Source organism: Aphanomyces invadans, assembly GCF_000520115.1.
Source record: "Aphanomyces invadans strain NJM9701 unplaced genomic scaffold supercont1.1, whole genome shotgun sequence".
NCBI lineage: Eukaryota > Oomycota > Saprolegniomycetes > Saprolegniales > Verrucalvaceae > Aphanomyces > Aphanomyces invadans.
The window spans coordinates 1,719,968-1,734,066 of NW_008580146.1; the positions used below are offsets into that span (position 1 = coordinate 1,719,968).

At 50.7% G+C, this 14,099-nt stretch overlaps 7 protein-coding genes across 9 annotated transcripts; 4 read left to right on the plus strand and 3 right to left on the minus strand.

The window, feature by feature from the left end:
* Positions 1 to 19: 19 nt before the first annotated feature.
* H310_00508 (hypothetical protein) lies at positions 20 to 4,326 on the minus strand (the record flags this gene model as incomplete). Its single annotated transcript, XM_008863325.1, has 8 exons — positions 3,957 to 4,326; positions 3,653 to 3,912; positions 3,314 to 3,601; positions 3,124 to 3,268; positions 2,544 to 3,074; positions 1,866 to 2,489; positions 76 to 1,820; positions 20 to 44 (listed from the first exon to the last, which is right to left on the minus strand). Exons 1-8 carry the CDS (start codon positions 4,272 to 4,274, stop codon positions 20 to 22), a joined length of 3,936 nt encoding a protein of 1,311 aa, XP_008861547.1. The 5' UTR covers positions 4,275 to 4,326.
* Positions 4,327 to 4,531: 205 nt separating this feature from the next.
* On the plus strand, positions 4,532 to 5,546 carry H310_00509 (hypothetical protein). Of its 3 annotated transcripts, XM_008863327.1 has the most exons (6): positions 4,532 to 4,604; positions 4,653 to 4,807; positions 4,859 to 5,028; positions 5,077 to 5,134; positions 5,189 to 5,303; positions 5,349 to 5,542. In XM_008863327.1, exons 1-6 carry the CDS (start codon positions 4,551 to 4,553, stop codon positions 5,436 to 5,438), a joined length of 642 nt encoding a protein of 213 aa, XP_008861549.1. In that variant the 5' UTR covers positions 4,532 to 4,550; the 3' UTR covers positions 5,439 to 5,542. The 3 variants fall into 3 exon arrangements, with proteins under 3 accessions (XP_008861549.1, XP_008861550.1, XP_008861548.1); XM_008863328.1 differs by having other exon boundaries at positions 5,189 to 5,546; XM_008863326.1 differs by having other exon boundaries at positions 5,077 to 5,303.
* Positions 5,547 to 5,826: 280 nt separating this feature from the next.
* On the plus strand, positions 5,827 to 7,009 carry H310_00510 (hypothetical protein). Its single transcript, XM_008863329.1, has 6 exons — positions 5,827 to 6,065; positions 6,116 to 6,195; positions 6,243 to 6,412; positions 6,460 to 6,517; positions 6,588 to 6,702; positions 6,756 to 7,009. The coding sequence occupies exons 1-6, from the start codon at positions 5,910 to 5,912 to the stop codon at positions 6,843 to 6,845; spliced, it is 669 nt and encodes a 222-aa protein (XP_008861551.1). The 5' UTR covers positions 5,827 to 5,909; the 3' UTR covers positions 6,846 to 7,009.
* Positions 7,010 to 7,903: 894 nt separating this feature from the next.
* Positions 7,904 to 10,445, minus strand: H310_00511 (hypothetical protein). The gene has a single exon (XM_008863330.1). The coding sequence runs from the start codon at positions 10,399 to 10,401 to the stop codon at positions 8,482 to 8,484; it is 1,920 nt and encodes a 639-aa protein (XP_008861552.1). The 5' UTR covers positions 10,402 to 10,445; the 3' UTR covers positions 7,904 to 8,481.
* Positions 7,931 to 8,305, plus strand: H310_00512 (hypothetical protein; the record flags this gene model as incomplete). Its single annotated transcript, XM_008863331.1, has 1 exon — positions 7,931 to 8,305. One exon carries the CDS (start codon positions 7,931 to 7,933, stop codon positions 8,303 to 8,305), a length of 375 nt encoding a protein of 124 aa, XP_008861553.1.
* Positions 10,446 to 11,286: 841 nt separating the features above from the next.
* On the plus strand, positions 11,287 to 12,884 carry H310_00513 (hypothetical protein; the record flags this gene model as incomplete). The annotated part of the gene is made up of 5 exons (XM_008863332.1): positions 11,287 to 11,881; positions 11,932 to 12,323; positions 12,381 to 12,517; positions 12,577 to 12,754; positions 12,804 to 12,884. 5 exons carry the CDS (start codon positions 11,287 to 11,289, stop codon positions 12,882 to 12,884), a joined length of 1,383 nt encoding a protein of 460 aa, XP_008861554.1.
* An 89-nt stretch (positions 12,885 to 12,973) lies between these two features.
* On the minus strand, positions 12,974 to 13,884 carry H310_00514 (hypothetical protein; the record flags this gene model as incomplete). Its single annotated transcript, XM_008863333.1, has 2 exons — positions 12,974 to 13,222; positions 13,276 to 13,884. 2 exons carry the CDS (start codon positions 13,882 to 13,884, stop codon positions 12,974 to 12,976), a joined length of 858 nt encoding a protein of 285 aa, XP_008861555.1.
* Positions 13,885 to 14,099: the final 215 nt, after the last annotated feature.

Consider the following 14,099-nt stretch of genomic DNA (forward strand, 5'->3'; position numbering starts at 1 on the left):
GCCTTTTCACGAGACCGGATCAACTTGGCCGCGACTTCCTTCTCCTTCTCCCCATCGTCGTAATCAATGTCGTACGTCCCGTTCGACCTCGCGCGCGCAATCACGCCAGGGTAGTACTTGGTCTTTCCCTTGTACAGACACTCGATCTTTTCGCCCTCCTTGAACTTCTTTGCCTCGTCGTCGGTCGTGTCGTCGCTGCCTTTCTTCTTTGGGCTCGATTTTTCCTTGGATCGAATGAGGTCGGCTGCGACGCCGGTTTCCTTCTCTCCGTCGTCATAGTCAATGTCATATGTGCCGTTCAGTCGCGCTCTCGATATCACGCCAGGGTAGAATTTGGACTTGCCCTTGTACTGGGCCTCCACCTTCTCGCCCTCCTTGAACTTCTTGGGCTTCTTCTCGTCTTCCGTCGTTTCGTCCGACTTCTTCTTTGGACTCGACTTTTCCCTCGACCGAATGAGGTCTGCAGCAACTTCTTTCTCCTTTTCGCCATCGTCGTAGTCGATATCGTACGTCCCATTGAGACGAGCTCTCGAGATTACACCAGGGTAGAACTTGGACTTGCCCTTGTACTGCGCCTCGACCTTTTCACCCTCCTTGAACTTCTTGCCTTTTTTGTCGTCCTCGGATGTGTCATCGGATTTCTTTTTCTTGGGTGATGACTCCTTGGATCGAATTAGATCCGCGGCAACCTCCTTTTCCTTTTCACCGTCGTCGTAGTCAATGTCATACGTGCCGTTGAGTCGCGCACGCGCAATAACGCCAGGGTAGAACTTGGACTTGCCCTTGTACTGCGCTTCGACCTTTTCACCTTCCTTAAACTTTTTGGACAGTTTCCGGTCATCTTCTGAAGTGTCGTCAGATTTCTTCTTTTTGGGGCTGTTTGATCCTCCTCGCGCTCGAATCAATTCGGCTGTCACACCTGTTTCAGTGATTCCGTGGTCGTATTCGATTATGTATGTTCCGTTGAGTCGGACACGAGTGATCACGCCGGGATAATACTTGTTTTCTCCACCGCATCTGGCTTCGACTTTGTCGCCTTGCTGATACTTCTTTTTTGATTTCTCATCCTCGGTTGTAGTGTCTTCGACTATCTTCTTTTTTGGTGACGAAGATCCTTTTGCCCGTATGAAGTCGACTGCAACTTCCTTTTCTTTCTCGCCGTCGTCGTAATCGATGTCGTACGTTCCGTTCGACCGCGCTCTCGCGATCACCCCAGGGTAATATTTGGACTTGCCCTTGTACTGCGCCTCAATTTTGTCGCCTTCTTTGAACTTTTTTGATGGCTTGCGGTCATCCTCAGAGGTATCATCGGTCTTCTTGGGGCTCGAACTTCGAAGTCGAATCAAGTCAGCAGGAACTCCCGTTTCAGTGATTCCGTGATCGTATTCGATAATGTACGTTCCATTCAGTCGGACGCGAGTAATTACTCCGGGATAGTACTTGTCTTCGCCACCGCACTTGGCTTCAACCTTATCATCTAGTTGGAACTTGTGCTTCTTGAGCTTCACTTCTTCCGTTGACGCTTCTTCGTCCTGTTTCTTCTTGGGTGACGACGACGACTTCTTGGCTCGGATGAAGTCGGCATTCACCCCAGCTTCCTTTTCTCCGTCGTCGTAGTCAATATCATAAGACCCATTCAAACGCGCACGTGCAATGATCCCGGAGTAAAACTTGTCCTTCCCTTTGTATTGCGCTTCAACTTTGTCGCCTTGTTTGAATTTGAGTTTCTTGGGCTTTTCTTCTTCGGTCGACGTTTCCTCCGCCTTCTTCTTTTTCGGTGAAGATGCTCGGGCCCGGATGAGTTTGGATGCAACGCCCGTCTACTTTATGTCAGAGCAGTTGATCAAAGCATTTAGGCAAATTACCTCTTTCTCGCCCTCCTCGTAATCAATGTCGTATGTGCCATTTACTCGCTTTCGCGCAATAATGCCAGCCTTCCATGCCGACTTGCCACCGTACTTGGCTTCGATTTTCTGACCCTTTTCAAAAATAACCTTTTCATCTGACGTAATTGTTGTTTCGTCGGCCATTTTTTTCTTCTTGGGTGAATGGCTTGTTCCCGTAGAAATCAGTGATTCGGCCACGCGCGATTCGATCTTGCCGGTTTCGTATTCTAAGTCGTATGTGCCATCGGAGTGCACTTTTGAAACGACAGCGGCCAATTTTTCGCCCTGGCACTTGTAGTCAGCTTTGACGCTCTGTCCAACTTTGTACTTTGGTTGACGAGATGATTCTGAATCGGTTGTGACAATTGGTTCTGGACGGTTTGGTTTGCGAGGGGATTTAGCTTTTGGGGTGGCATCCGATGACGACTCATCATTGCTGTGCTTTGCGTGGTCTTTCCGTGGTGATGATGGCCGGTGATGTTTGCCGTGTTTCGTGTCGTGATAATCTTGATAGTCATCGCGACCTTGGTGACTTTGATGGTGTTTGCGCGGCGAAGAAGACTGGTATCTGTGCGATGGCGAATGGTGGTGTTTCGAGCGAACCTGTAGCATGTTACTCAAGGAACGGTTCTGATTGCCGGAGTAATCTCATCGTACCAATTCGCGGATTGACTGCTCAGGAACATACTGTTCGACTTTGCCACTGTCAAATTTCACGTCGTATGTGTCATCCTTGTGCAACTTTACAATTCGGCCCAGTTCGTACTCATTCGCGTTCATCGGAATTGCTTGGATGGATTCACCTTGATGGAAACGATGTGTGTGGCCCTGTCGTCGTTTCTTTTGGCTCTTCGATCGACGGCTTCGACTTCGCTTTCGACGACGATCCCCGTCACTGCCAGACGAACTGCTCGAGCTACTGCTGCTGCTACTGGAGGAGGAACTGCTGCTGGCATATTTCTTCTTCTTGGATTTTCTGTGGTGGCGCAACTTGATCGAGTGGTTGCACAGTTCACAACGTGAGGCATCAAAATTGTTGTCGAATTTGCAATGGGGACATTTCACAAAAATTCCCCGAGCACCCCCATGAGGTTTAGAAGTTTCGCAAATTTCGCAGTGCGTGACCCAGTCTTCGATTTGTTGATGAGCACAAACACGACAAATCCAGCCATTTTTCTGCAGGACGACCTACGACGTGAAACGCATAAGGTCCAAAAATCATAAATCAATTGCGTACTTGAGCAGTTGGGACGGCATGATTCACCATAGTGGTGTACCCTGTATGATGTTGATGCGTCGGAGAAAATAGGACACCTTGGGGTGTTGGTTGCCTTGCCAACATTGGTGATGTAGGAAATACATTCATGTTGTACATTGCCCCTCTGCATGTACGGGTTGAACACTAGCTGATGCAATGGACGACATACCTCAAGTCATGGTGGCCCCCGCTGTATTGTGTTCCGCCAGCTGACGAATGGGGCATCATTTCCATGAGTCGACCGTACGATATCATGTGTGGCTCGTATGGGCTCACAAAAGACTGGGCAAACCAATGCAAGTCAATGTCGGGTGCGCTGCTGAACTGACGGCAAAATTCATAAAACGTCGAGCGAGGTACACATCCTGAACCATGGGGATCGTATTGCTGGAGCATTTGACGAATATCGCCGAAAGAAGACGTCAAGTGTCCAGCAATGTCCTTGAGAATCGCATCACTACAAGAGAATTTGTGATCCTTTGTCCCAGCCTTCGTTCGTTCTGTTTACACTTCATGTGAGTCCAGTGCCAAGAAAGACGCCAGAGCATTGTAGTCGATGGCATCGATTTTAGAGTTGTAAAATCGCTGCTGGATACCATTAAGTTGCATCGTGGACAAAAAAATGCCACATTGATTGAGAGCATCTTGGAATGCTGACAACGTCACTCCTCCACACCGATGGTGGTCGTAAGCTCCAAGCAATTGGCGCAGATTCATCGTCACTGCTGAAAAACAACGTCGCAATTGCACTCTCAACTGTGGTCCCTCCTGTGCAATATCGTAAGGTTTCATAAAGGGTTCATGTCGCTTACCGGGTATTGGTGGTGGCCGTGGTATGCTTTCGGCACTCCCACATCAAAGGGTTTGTCTTGCATGTCAAATCCCCCACTAGAAACATGTCGTGCATGGGGAATAGGACTGATTACAACGTGATGATGGGGATGCACTGGCGCTGCGGAATGCGGGGAATACGCGTCGTAGAATTGCTGGTGATGGAGCGAGTTGTCGAATGTTGTCGGTACAGACTCACCAACAGAATGGGTGATTCCACGCCAGTACTCCGGATCCAGTGGACTTGGCTTCTCGTTTCGAACATGACTGCCAAGACCATGTTGCATCTCATGGGGCATTTCTCGCTTCGGAGGTCCTCGTCGGTTTCCACGACGAATGTACACGTTTCGCATCGTTACGAAGCAGACACAAATAACCGCTCATACATGCCCACGACTATCACGTCGTCCTCTGTTGCGAGAGAATGTGAGATCTTGATGAACATGGAACGCGTTGGGTTTCCAGCATGATCGTGGTCCCTCGCATGTCCTGTCCACCGTCGCCGCCGCTTGCCTTTGTACGAGCGCGCAAAATCATATCCGGATGACCGTTTTATCCGTATCGTCTTTTACTTCATGGAGGAAGGTTTGTCGATGCCAAAGTCAACGCCTGCTACGATCGCAATGATGGTACACCTATTCACGCCTGCCATTCGCAGAGATAAGTATGATGCACAGGCGGAGAAGCGAAGTCTTGATTCCAGTGGGGCAAGCCCAACGTTGCCAAAGAAAGCTCGAACGAGCACTGGCGAAGACCATACGACCCAGGGCAACCCTCCGTTGCCGTCGAAAATGATTGAGATTTCCAACGACCCGAACTATACCAACATGAGGTAAATTCGATTTCGATGCGGTTTGTCACTGTCATGGCGCTGTGCACATAGTGACGACGTGTTTCGCAGCACGAGTCTAGCTTCCAGTGACGCACACTATATCCATTCTCTTTCCATTCCTGGGAAATACGAAGCATTTCACGTGTATGGCCATGCTGACAAGACCTCGACTATCAGCAGTGTCTACTTTGGAAGAAAGCTTTGTGGTCATGAAGGAATTGGTACGCCTGAAACACATTGGAACGCAGCCTCCTTCATCGTATTTGTAGTTCATGGTGGGTGCATATCAACAGTTTTAGACGAGCTCTTCGGATGGACAATGTTCTGGTTCGACCACCCCTTACACGTTTCCGATTCGATCTTAACACACTGTGTGTGCAGGATGACCGACGACATCGGGTTTACTGCAAACCTCAATGTGAATTTCCGAAAGCCACTTCCCGTTGATACGTTTGGAATCGTGCACACAGAGTTCGACAAACGCGAACGTCGAAAGGTTGGGTCCTCGATTTACGTGGCAACCTCATCTTTTGACCCATAGGTCTTCATGAAGTCGCGGCTCGAAGACAACGACGGAAACGTGTTTGCCGAAGCCACGACATTGTTTATCTTGCCCAAGCCAGCAGAGTGACTGTAACCAACACTCCTTCACTCTAACGTGTGCCGTCTGTCGCAGTTGGTTGGATTCCGTGCCCTGTCGAAAAGGGATGCTAAACTAGACGCTTGTCGTCCCCACCGACTTGTTTCACGCTGGGGTCGCCCCTCTGCCCCTCGGACAACTTGATCAACATCACGGACACAACAAACCGAAGCACATGTTGCCACGTCATTTCACAACCATTGCCCGGATTGTGGTGGGATTGCATGGTCGGAATGATTTCCTGTAATTTGATTGGCTGACTGACCCCTATGATGGGACGTTCTGGAACCTGCACTTGTCATGTAAACATACGGATAAATTATCCGTGGTTTTCTTGGACGCGGATTGGCTGGCGGGGATGACTCGCCTAGTGATCATGTGTGATGGTGATCTTCGCGCGACTCTTCATGCCTGGTCAAACCAACCCACAGGACTCACAATCGAAATCGACGACTCGCCAGCATGCAATTTGACTTCTTTCCCGTCGGCGAAAGCCTCCGCACCGCACTCGAAGCTGGTGTGATCCTTGCTGGCGTTGCCGGATGCTACTACTTTGGTTCGACCCAACGAGGGGCCACATGCCCCACAACAAGTGGAACGAAAAGCAAGGCCCCCAAGGTACGCAAATAATTCATTGATGTGCCCAGGATTTCTGACAACCAATGTAGCCTCTCGAGCGACTTGGTGCGGCTGACTTGCCTTCCAAAGTTGCTCATCTCGCACAAGACTCGGACGTGACGAACCTCAGGCAGGGCCCTCGTTATGAAATACGACGTCCTCACCAAACATGTACAGGGACTTGCTCTTCCGAACCGTTCCTGCCGAGCAACTGGAAGGGCACTACATTCACTCGCTCAATATTGCTGGCAAATACCAAGGGTTTGAGGTGTATGGCAACTCCGACAAGACAGGGACCACAAGTGTCATTCACTTTGGCGACAAATTGTGCGGGCATCCTGGCATCGGTACCTTGGGCGGAATTTATTTCACCCGTTCTCATGATGTGGTGCAGTGCATGGGGGGTGCATTTCAACAGTGTTCGACGAGTTGTTTGGATGGACGATGATGTGGTAGGACCCCCCCCTACACGCTTGTCGTGACGACAGCGTCGCCCTGACCAAGCTGGTGTTTATGTTTCAGGACGAGTGGAAAACTTGGATTCACAGCAAACCTGAACGTGAACTTCCGCAAGCCCCTTCCAGCCGACATCTTTGGAATTGTCTTCACGGACTTCGATCGCGTTGACGGTCGAAAAGTAAGCGCGTTGGTCAAATGCGCAAAATGTACTAACGTGGCATTTGTCGATAGCTCTATATGAAGGCGAAACTTGAAGACAACGATGGGACCCTGTACGCAGATGCCACGGCGTTGTTTATATTGCCTAAAGAATCCAATTAAGTTGTGCAAAAAAATTCACACATGGGTCCTCTGTCCTCGGTCGTCCTGAAGCAAGGACCATGGTTTTGCAAAGCGGCAACATCAGCAAGCGGATACAACATGACAGTTCGTGAACGAATCCTGTCGCATCACTAGCGTGAATGGCACAAATGTCTGTCTTGTCGAGAAGTAGCGTTGGTGTCGCTGGCGTTGCTATTGCCGAGCTCCATGTAGTTGTGGATGTGTATCTGCAATGTCTACGATGTGAATCATCGCAATTTTCAGACAGCCACCATGACTACCGTGATATTGCTGGGTTGTGCTCGAACGACATTGGAACGATTTTGACGCTGACAAAGCAGTCTTGAGTAACCCACGGCGCTGTGTCGTTTTCACCATCGTGTCTCGATTATCGTCAATGTCAAGTCCAAAGTATGCTCCAACCTCTTCCTCGTCACGACCCGTCGGTATCCGTTGCATTTATCTGTGGATCGCATGTCCAAGAGCGACTGCTACATCCTGGTAATGCAACTGTCGCATATTTCGATTGCTCAACGCGTACATGCAGGTTAGTAAACTCGTTTGCGATCTCTATGAAATTGCTCGTCATGGGCACCGAATGCGCATTTATGCATTGGTGGCCGACGGCCACTAGGGGTTCGGCCAGTAGCCGTTTGCCTAGCCATGCTGGATTGTTCCTCTGCAGCACTCCACTCTATGTGAAAGACCAAAGATCAATGCATACCCAAAGCACACAGCTAACATCAATGTCATTCTTCACGTCCCCTCGCGCTCCATCATGACACAGTGCTGTCGCAGGCGCCGTTTTTTTGGGCGCTGGTTGCGTGCCTTGTGGGGCGGGATTTGTGTAAAGATACGTCATGGGGTTGACCAATCGGCGACGTTCGGGTGGGAGGGAATATTAAAATAGAGAGGTTCTTGCATGTTTCGGTTAAGTTGTGCCGAATATAACAAAGTGGTTATGTGGAGGTCGAGCGATAGAATGAATACGAACTTAAGGGGTGCATCAGATGCTGGAGGTTTCGAGGGCGCTCCAGTGGCTGGCAGAAGGGTAGTGACTATTTCAGCTTTTAGTGGAAACCGTGATGTTGAGCATTGTCAAGAGCGTCGCAAAGCGATCGGTGTCGGTCCGCGCCTTCTCGTCGTTGGAACGTGATGTGCCCAACATGATTGATCAAGCTGTGGGTCGCCAAGGGGAAGAATTGAAGCTCGCTGAACAAGGTATTGAATTGTTCAACCGCGATCCTATTGCGTCGGAAGAAAACCAAGGCAACTCGAAGAATGACCCCATCTTGGTTCCTTCGTTTAACCACACCCGCACTGTTGGTATCTCGCACAACGACTCCCCTTACATCGTCTGGTTCAACTTGGAAGAAGGCAAGGTGCATTACGTGCCCCGATTCAACAAGTATTTCAAGTTGGACAACAAAAACCCCAACGCCGGCCACCACCACCATTAGATTTCCGTGGCTTGCCGCGCGCGAAGAGGATAAGATGTTTAAAGTCCGATTCTTTGTGTTAAGTAGGCTTCAACATTGATCATCATCCCTTTTGGTCCAAGGCATCAACGCGCAACCATACGTCGCCACGACACACAGATATTACAGGTTTCTGCAATAAATACACGTTCCTCGTCTTAAATCTGCGGGCAGAATTCGCCCATGTCGTTTTCAAAGGTGTTGTGCGCCATCTCCTTTTCATTCGCCGGAGTCGGCTCTTCCACGGGTTCGTCGGGCCCTGTTCGGTTGATGGAATCTTCGACGTGAAAGATCGCCTTGTTGGGGCAAGGGGCATCGTTCATCCCAATCTCCCCAAGGGATACAGCAGAGTTGCCTCCACGTGGTTCATCCTTGAACAATTGCTCCCCAACAACAGGAAGCTTTTCCATTTCGATAAATCCATCGTTGCTGGCTTCACGTTTTACAGCCACAGCGGTGGTGTCCTTAGAGTCGATGCCACGCACAGCATGTTCGTCCGTGGCATGGTTGACGTTGGCATAGCTTGGCCGCAAATTTTCGTTGTCGTCGAGAGACACTTCGACTTTGAGCTTTTTGGAGACTTTCGTGTCAGGTGACTCCGACTCAGCTTTGCGCCCCAGGACGATCTTGCGCAGAGGTTCGACGACCCCAGAAGGCTCAGGCAACTTGTCCGGACCACTTCCATTCCAATTACTCGAGGAGCTCAACAGCAAGGGGGCGGAGAAGTTTAAGGCATCCAAAGGCGACCGGATGGAATCGGAAGCCTCCAACATGTGGCTGTGCATGGATTCTGCTTTCAACATCAGAGAGCTGAGTCGATCCATGCCAGCAACCACTTCTTTCGGTGGGGACGACGATGACGGTGCAGTTGATGTCTTGGCTCGGCGAGGGGTTGTCAGTGACGTGAGGAACGCGGCGTGGTTGGCATCTTCGTCTACTTCGTCGCCATCTTCACTCTCTTTCTTGAGCAACGCCAAATGCAAATCCAAATGGGCACTTGTCTTCAGCAAGTATTTTTGCGCATGCGTGCGGGTTTGCACCGCGTTGCGTGTGCCAACCACCTGTGCCACTCGGCGCCAGTTTTTTCCGAACAACTTGATGCCTTCGAGGAACGCCGCATGTTCCTGGGAGGTCCATCGACCACCCTTAGCTTCGTATTGTTGCGGCGGTGGTCGGGGTCGTGTCGCAGGAAGGATAAATGGCGGCAACGCGTCGTCCTTTGTCAGTCCCGCGGAGGAGTTTTGCCGAGGACTGCCGGAGCTGTCAGACCCCATGTTCTCATCCAGCATCATGTCATCGTTGTTCTCGCCCTTCTTCTCCTCCTTGCATTCGTTTTTTGAAAGTGAGACGGACACTTCCTTGTTTGGGTCCGCAATCACAGCATCGCGCTTCATCTTCAGGGTTTGAATTTGTCCTTCATACTTTTCACGCTCAGCTCCCGTTGCAGTCATCATAGCGGCTTCCATCGAGCTGATGCTCTTCGTCAGCGACCGAATTTGACGATGCGGCCACCGCTTGATCCCATTACGACGGCACACTTTTTTCATCAACGTGATGCAAATACCAAAGTACCGCGCCACTTCGACAATGGGTTGGTCAAAATGCTCTCTGAGTTCTTCAATCGAGATGAACTTGGTCGCGTGGTACTTCATTCGATTCGCAGCGTTGGTAACATTTCGCCGTTTAGTGCTTTCAGACCCGTCTGAGCTCCACCCCTCTCCATCTTCTTCATCCTTGAACTTCGCATACGACGAGATGTACTTGGCCCGGTCTGCCTCGTCAAAGCGAGCGAGGGACGGAATGTACTTCGTCCCTGGGTTGATCAATGTTTCGTCATCATTTTCACCATCCTCGGTCTTAATGTGAACCTTGTCACCAGCCCCGTCGACCAGGGAGGCCTTGACAGACGGGGCAGTGCTGCTGCTCATGCACATGCTCGTCAGAATCATCGCGGTTTCTTCAGAATTTGTCCGTTCTCGTCCCTGTCGCGCTTCAAACTGGATCGTTCCTGCATGACGCTTGGACTCAGACACTTCCTTGTCGGCTTTCTTGACCTTCATCTTACGAGGGACTTGCATCGTTGCGCCGTGTTCGGGATGGCGGTCACGTGTCAATGCCTACACCCAGAAGTTCACTGCGCATCGTTTCAACAGGTCTTTGTTCATCTTAATTGCTGTATACCATACTGGGGGCAAGTCTCTTTGAGGGTTTAGGTCAACTCGCTGGTATTGGACGTTGACCTTTCGACTGGCGCAATATATCTTGGGAAGACATTTTAGTGCACACGAAGGAGCCAATCATATCCACTCTCCCGGTCCCCTCCAAAACGTTTTAGCCAATCAGGCGGCGTGAACCCTGTCGCTCAAGCAGGCAGTCCGTACATCGTACGTTTGTTCGACCCAAACGCGCTCGATTTCTTAGCGTATGAAAGAATGTACGTACGTGTTGAATTGTATGATCACACATGGTACGATGCGTAGTGAGTGTTTGGTTGGCCAATTCTGGTTGGTCGGAAGGCCGCGTGAGTCACAAACCAATGAAACGTCGCCATGGCGATCGCAACCGCCGCCCCTTCGCATCGAAGATCGCACAACGTAATGCAGAACTGAAAGGACCCCGATGTGTAGAGCCCTCCAACGGTCCTGTCTGCCGCAGTGGCTTGCGAGGGACAGGCCCGCATGTGCATGAACGTACTGGTGGCGCGGAGCTCGAGACCAGGTGTGGACAGCTTAAACCTTACATGCGTTCGACCGGCACGAGCAATATAATTCACTGAGGATCGCAGGGCTTGGTAAACACGAGATGCTGGATCGACGATGATTTTGGATGGACAGGGAATAACTCGAAGTCGAGACAACAGGGGTGCAGGACGAATGGTATGCTGTCACGGCGTTTTGTTACCCTTGATGCGCAGCTTTATTGCTGATTGGCTAGAAAGAGAAAGGTGACAGGCCAACGGTACGATGCCGGTCTGTCGCCGCACCCCACCCTCTCGGCGCAAAGTCAACGACTGGCTCATCAAGCATTCATTCAATGTGACGTCGCAAGGCGGCGAAGATGGTGTGATTGAAAAGGTGTTTTCCGTGATTGGAGCACACGAAACCACAACTGGGGAGTGTCCCGATGCCCGATGGTGCGTGGAGTTTGGTGCGTGGGACGGCAAACACTTGTCCAACACGTGGAAGCTCCTCTATCAAGAGAACTGGCACGGTGTTCTCATTGAAGCGGACAAAACTCGATGCGACCAAATGGCAAATATGTATGCCAACCATTCGCGCGTGCAGGTGATCCACGCGTTCGTCACGTTCGAGGGTCCCATGTCCCTCGACGAAATCCTCCAACGAGCCAACGCGCCGACCCGCGTGGACTTGATCTCAATTGATATAGACGGCGCGGACTATCACATCTGGGATAGCTTGCATGCCATCCATCCCAAGGTTGTCGTGATCGAATTCAACCCGACCATCCCGAACAACGTCGTGTACATCCAAGACAAAGACATGTCTGTGTACCACGGATCGTCCCTGGCCGCGCTTGTCGAGCTAGGCAAGTCCAAAGGTACGCTTGACGACTCCGACGTCCTTGTTAGTTCATTGGCGGGGCTGTAGGGTACGAGTTGGTGAGCACGACTACATTCAACGGGGTGTTCGTGCAACAGCAGTACTTTCCACTCTTCAACATGGACGACAACTCGATCGACACGATGCACGATGTTCCCATGCCGACAGAGCTCTTTCAGCTGTACGACGGAACACTCAAGATCACAGGTGTGAAGAAGCTCATCTGGAAACAGCAGCCCATCGCGGAAAAGGACATTCAAGTGCTGTCTACTGCCCAGAGGCGCTTTCCTTTCATTCCCCCTGATATCGAGCATGACATTGCGTGTGCCGAAGCGATGTTTCTCGAAGCAACAAAAAATAGCCACAACCAACTGGACACAGCCAAGCACTTTCTCGACCTAGTCCAACGCTGGAGTGCCCACTGCACGTACCCAAACGAAGTACGGCCTCCGCACCATCGCTGCTCACTCGCGTTAACGTACCGTCCGACTGGGTAGGACATTCGTCGCTTTGCAGGGTATGCGATAACGTTGGCCCGAGGAGATTCGTCCGTGGCGGGCGGTCTATTTGCTTTTTACACCCAAACCGCTGAAGTCCACTTGAATGCAAATGCCCCCCAACACGCCATTCAATGGTACCACGACGCCAAACGAGAATGACGCAAGGGTCGTGACAGGAAATTGCGTGTTGCAGGCTCAAGCAAGCGCTGTACCTTCCGATAGTCGTGCATGAGAGCCTGGACCAAAGAGCCCAATTGTTCACGCGCCTCGGAGACGCCTACATTCGAGCACATCGATACGACAAAGCTGAATTCTGGCTCCAAACCGCATTGGCATTGCAGCCAAACTGCAAAGTCACGTTAAAAGCCATGGTACGTGGTCGCAATGTGTTTTGTGGTTGCGTCTCACAAGTCTTGCTAGGCAAAATTGTACACAAAGCAAGGAAACATCGACGGCCAGGAAAAAACAGTCGACTTGCTTCGTCAGATCGAGCGGGACTAACTCGTCGCTTGGAGCAGCATGAAGGACAGCGTCACGTACGCTTCAATCTTTTCTTTGACCATCAACATAAACGCGGCCGAAAGCGCCCCCTACGCGAACAAACATGACGCAACTGCTACGTCGGAATAATAGAACACCTTAGTCAGTTCAGGGGCGAGGCCTCGGTATAACGACATGTAGCCTTCGTCGCGGATCAAGCTCTGAAGAATTGCAACCAGGCTTGGCTGTGTTTCCCCAGACGCTACTTTGGCTTTTGCTTGTACGATAACCTTCGCACGAATGTACGGAAATACGACGAGCGTCGCCAACGATCTCGCGGCGGCCCCGAGGAAAAATGCCTGCAGACAACGTCAACACATCGTTGAATGGGTTTCCCGGTGCAACTTGGTACCTCAATGGCAGACAGCGTCGTGGTCGTGGGTTTGTATGCCCTCAAGTACAGCTTCTTCACTTGCTCAAACACGGTAAATTGAATTGCCGGTTGCAAGCACAAAACAAAGTACGCCGAAAACCCTTTGTAAAATGCTGTCCACGTGCCCCCGTTTTCGTCCCAGATCGCTTGTAATTGCTGGAAAAGACTTGCTTTCTTCGAGTCTTTTGCCTGCGTCGTTTGCATACGAGTGATGACAACTTCCAGGGGCAAAGAGACGGGTAGGTGAAACATTTCGGCTAAGTACCCAACCACCAAGTTCGCCCCTGTCGACAGCGACGTCGCGTTCTTCGTCAGGAGCATCTTTGTCATGGCAGTGTATGCATAGAAGTACAGAAATTTGGAGATCGTCGACTGCGCAGCTTTGTACTGGACACCCTTGTAGAATGACAAAATGCTGTCGACATCGCACGTCACCAGGGAAGTCTTGACGTTAGCATCTTTCTTGGATTCGGACTGCATTCTCGTCTTCAACGTATCTAAAGGATACAGCACCACGGATGCAGTGCATCCTCCGACCGCAGCTGACGTCGCGGTCGCAAGCGTTGCCATCGGCTTGCTCAGCGCCATGCCTCCCTCGTCCACAGCCTCGAAATTAAGAGCATGTTGAAGATTCTCGGAATGCCGGATAATGTGTTCGTTGACATCCGGATGAAATCCCTCTCTACGTTTAAAACCAATTTTAAAACAGTTCATCGACATTTTGAAATATTGACATTTTTTGTTAACTGTAAACGCCAGTTTGGATTGACTGTGAACATGAAACTGCGCGATATTTAAAATGA

Excerpts from the sequence above, each read along its gene's own strand:
- H310_00509 (XM_008863326.1), top strand. The coding sequence starts at position 4,551 with ATGGAGGAAGGTTTGTCGATGCCAAAGTCAACGCCTGCTACGATCGCA. Across the intron at positions 4,605-4,652 it reads CTGCTACGATCGCAATGATG|GCGGAGAAGCGAAGTCTTGA; the intron begins GTACACCTATTC and ends TATGATGCACAG. Across the intron at positions 4,808-4,858 it reads CCGAACTATACCAACATGAG|TGACGACGTGTTTCGCAGCA; the intron begins GTAAATTCGATT and ends CTGTGCACATAG.
- H310_00510 (XM_008863329.1), top strand. The coding sequence starts at position 5,910 with ATGCAATTTGACTTCTTTCCCGTCGGCGAAAGCCTCCGCACCGCACTC. Across the intron at positions 6,066-6,115 it reads CGAAAAGCAAGGCCCCCAAG|CCTCTCGAGCGACTTGGTGC; the intron begins GTACGCAAATAA and ends CAACCAATGTAG. Across the intron at positions 6,518-6,587 it reads TTTGGATGGACGATGATGTG|GACGAGTGGAAAACTTGGAT; the intron begins GTAGGACCCCCC and ends TTTATGTTTCAG.
- H310_00511 (XM_008863330.1), bottom strand. The coding sequence starts at position 10,401 with ATGCAAGTCCCTCGTAAGATGAAGGTCAAGAAAGCCGACAAGGAAGTG.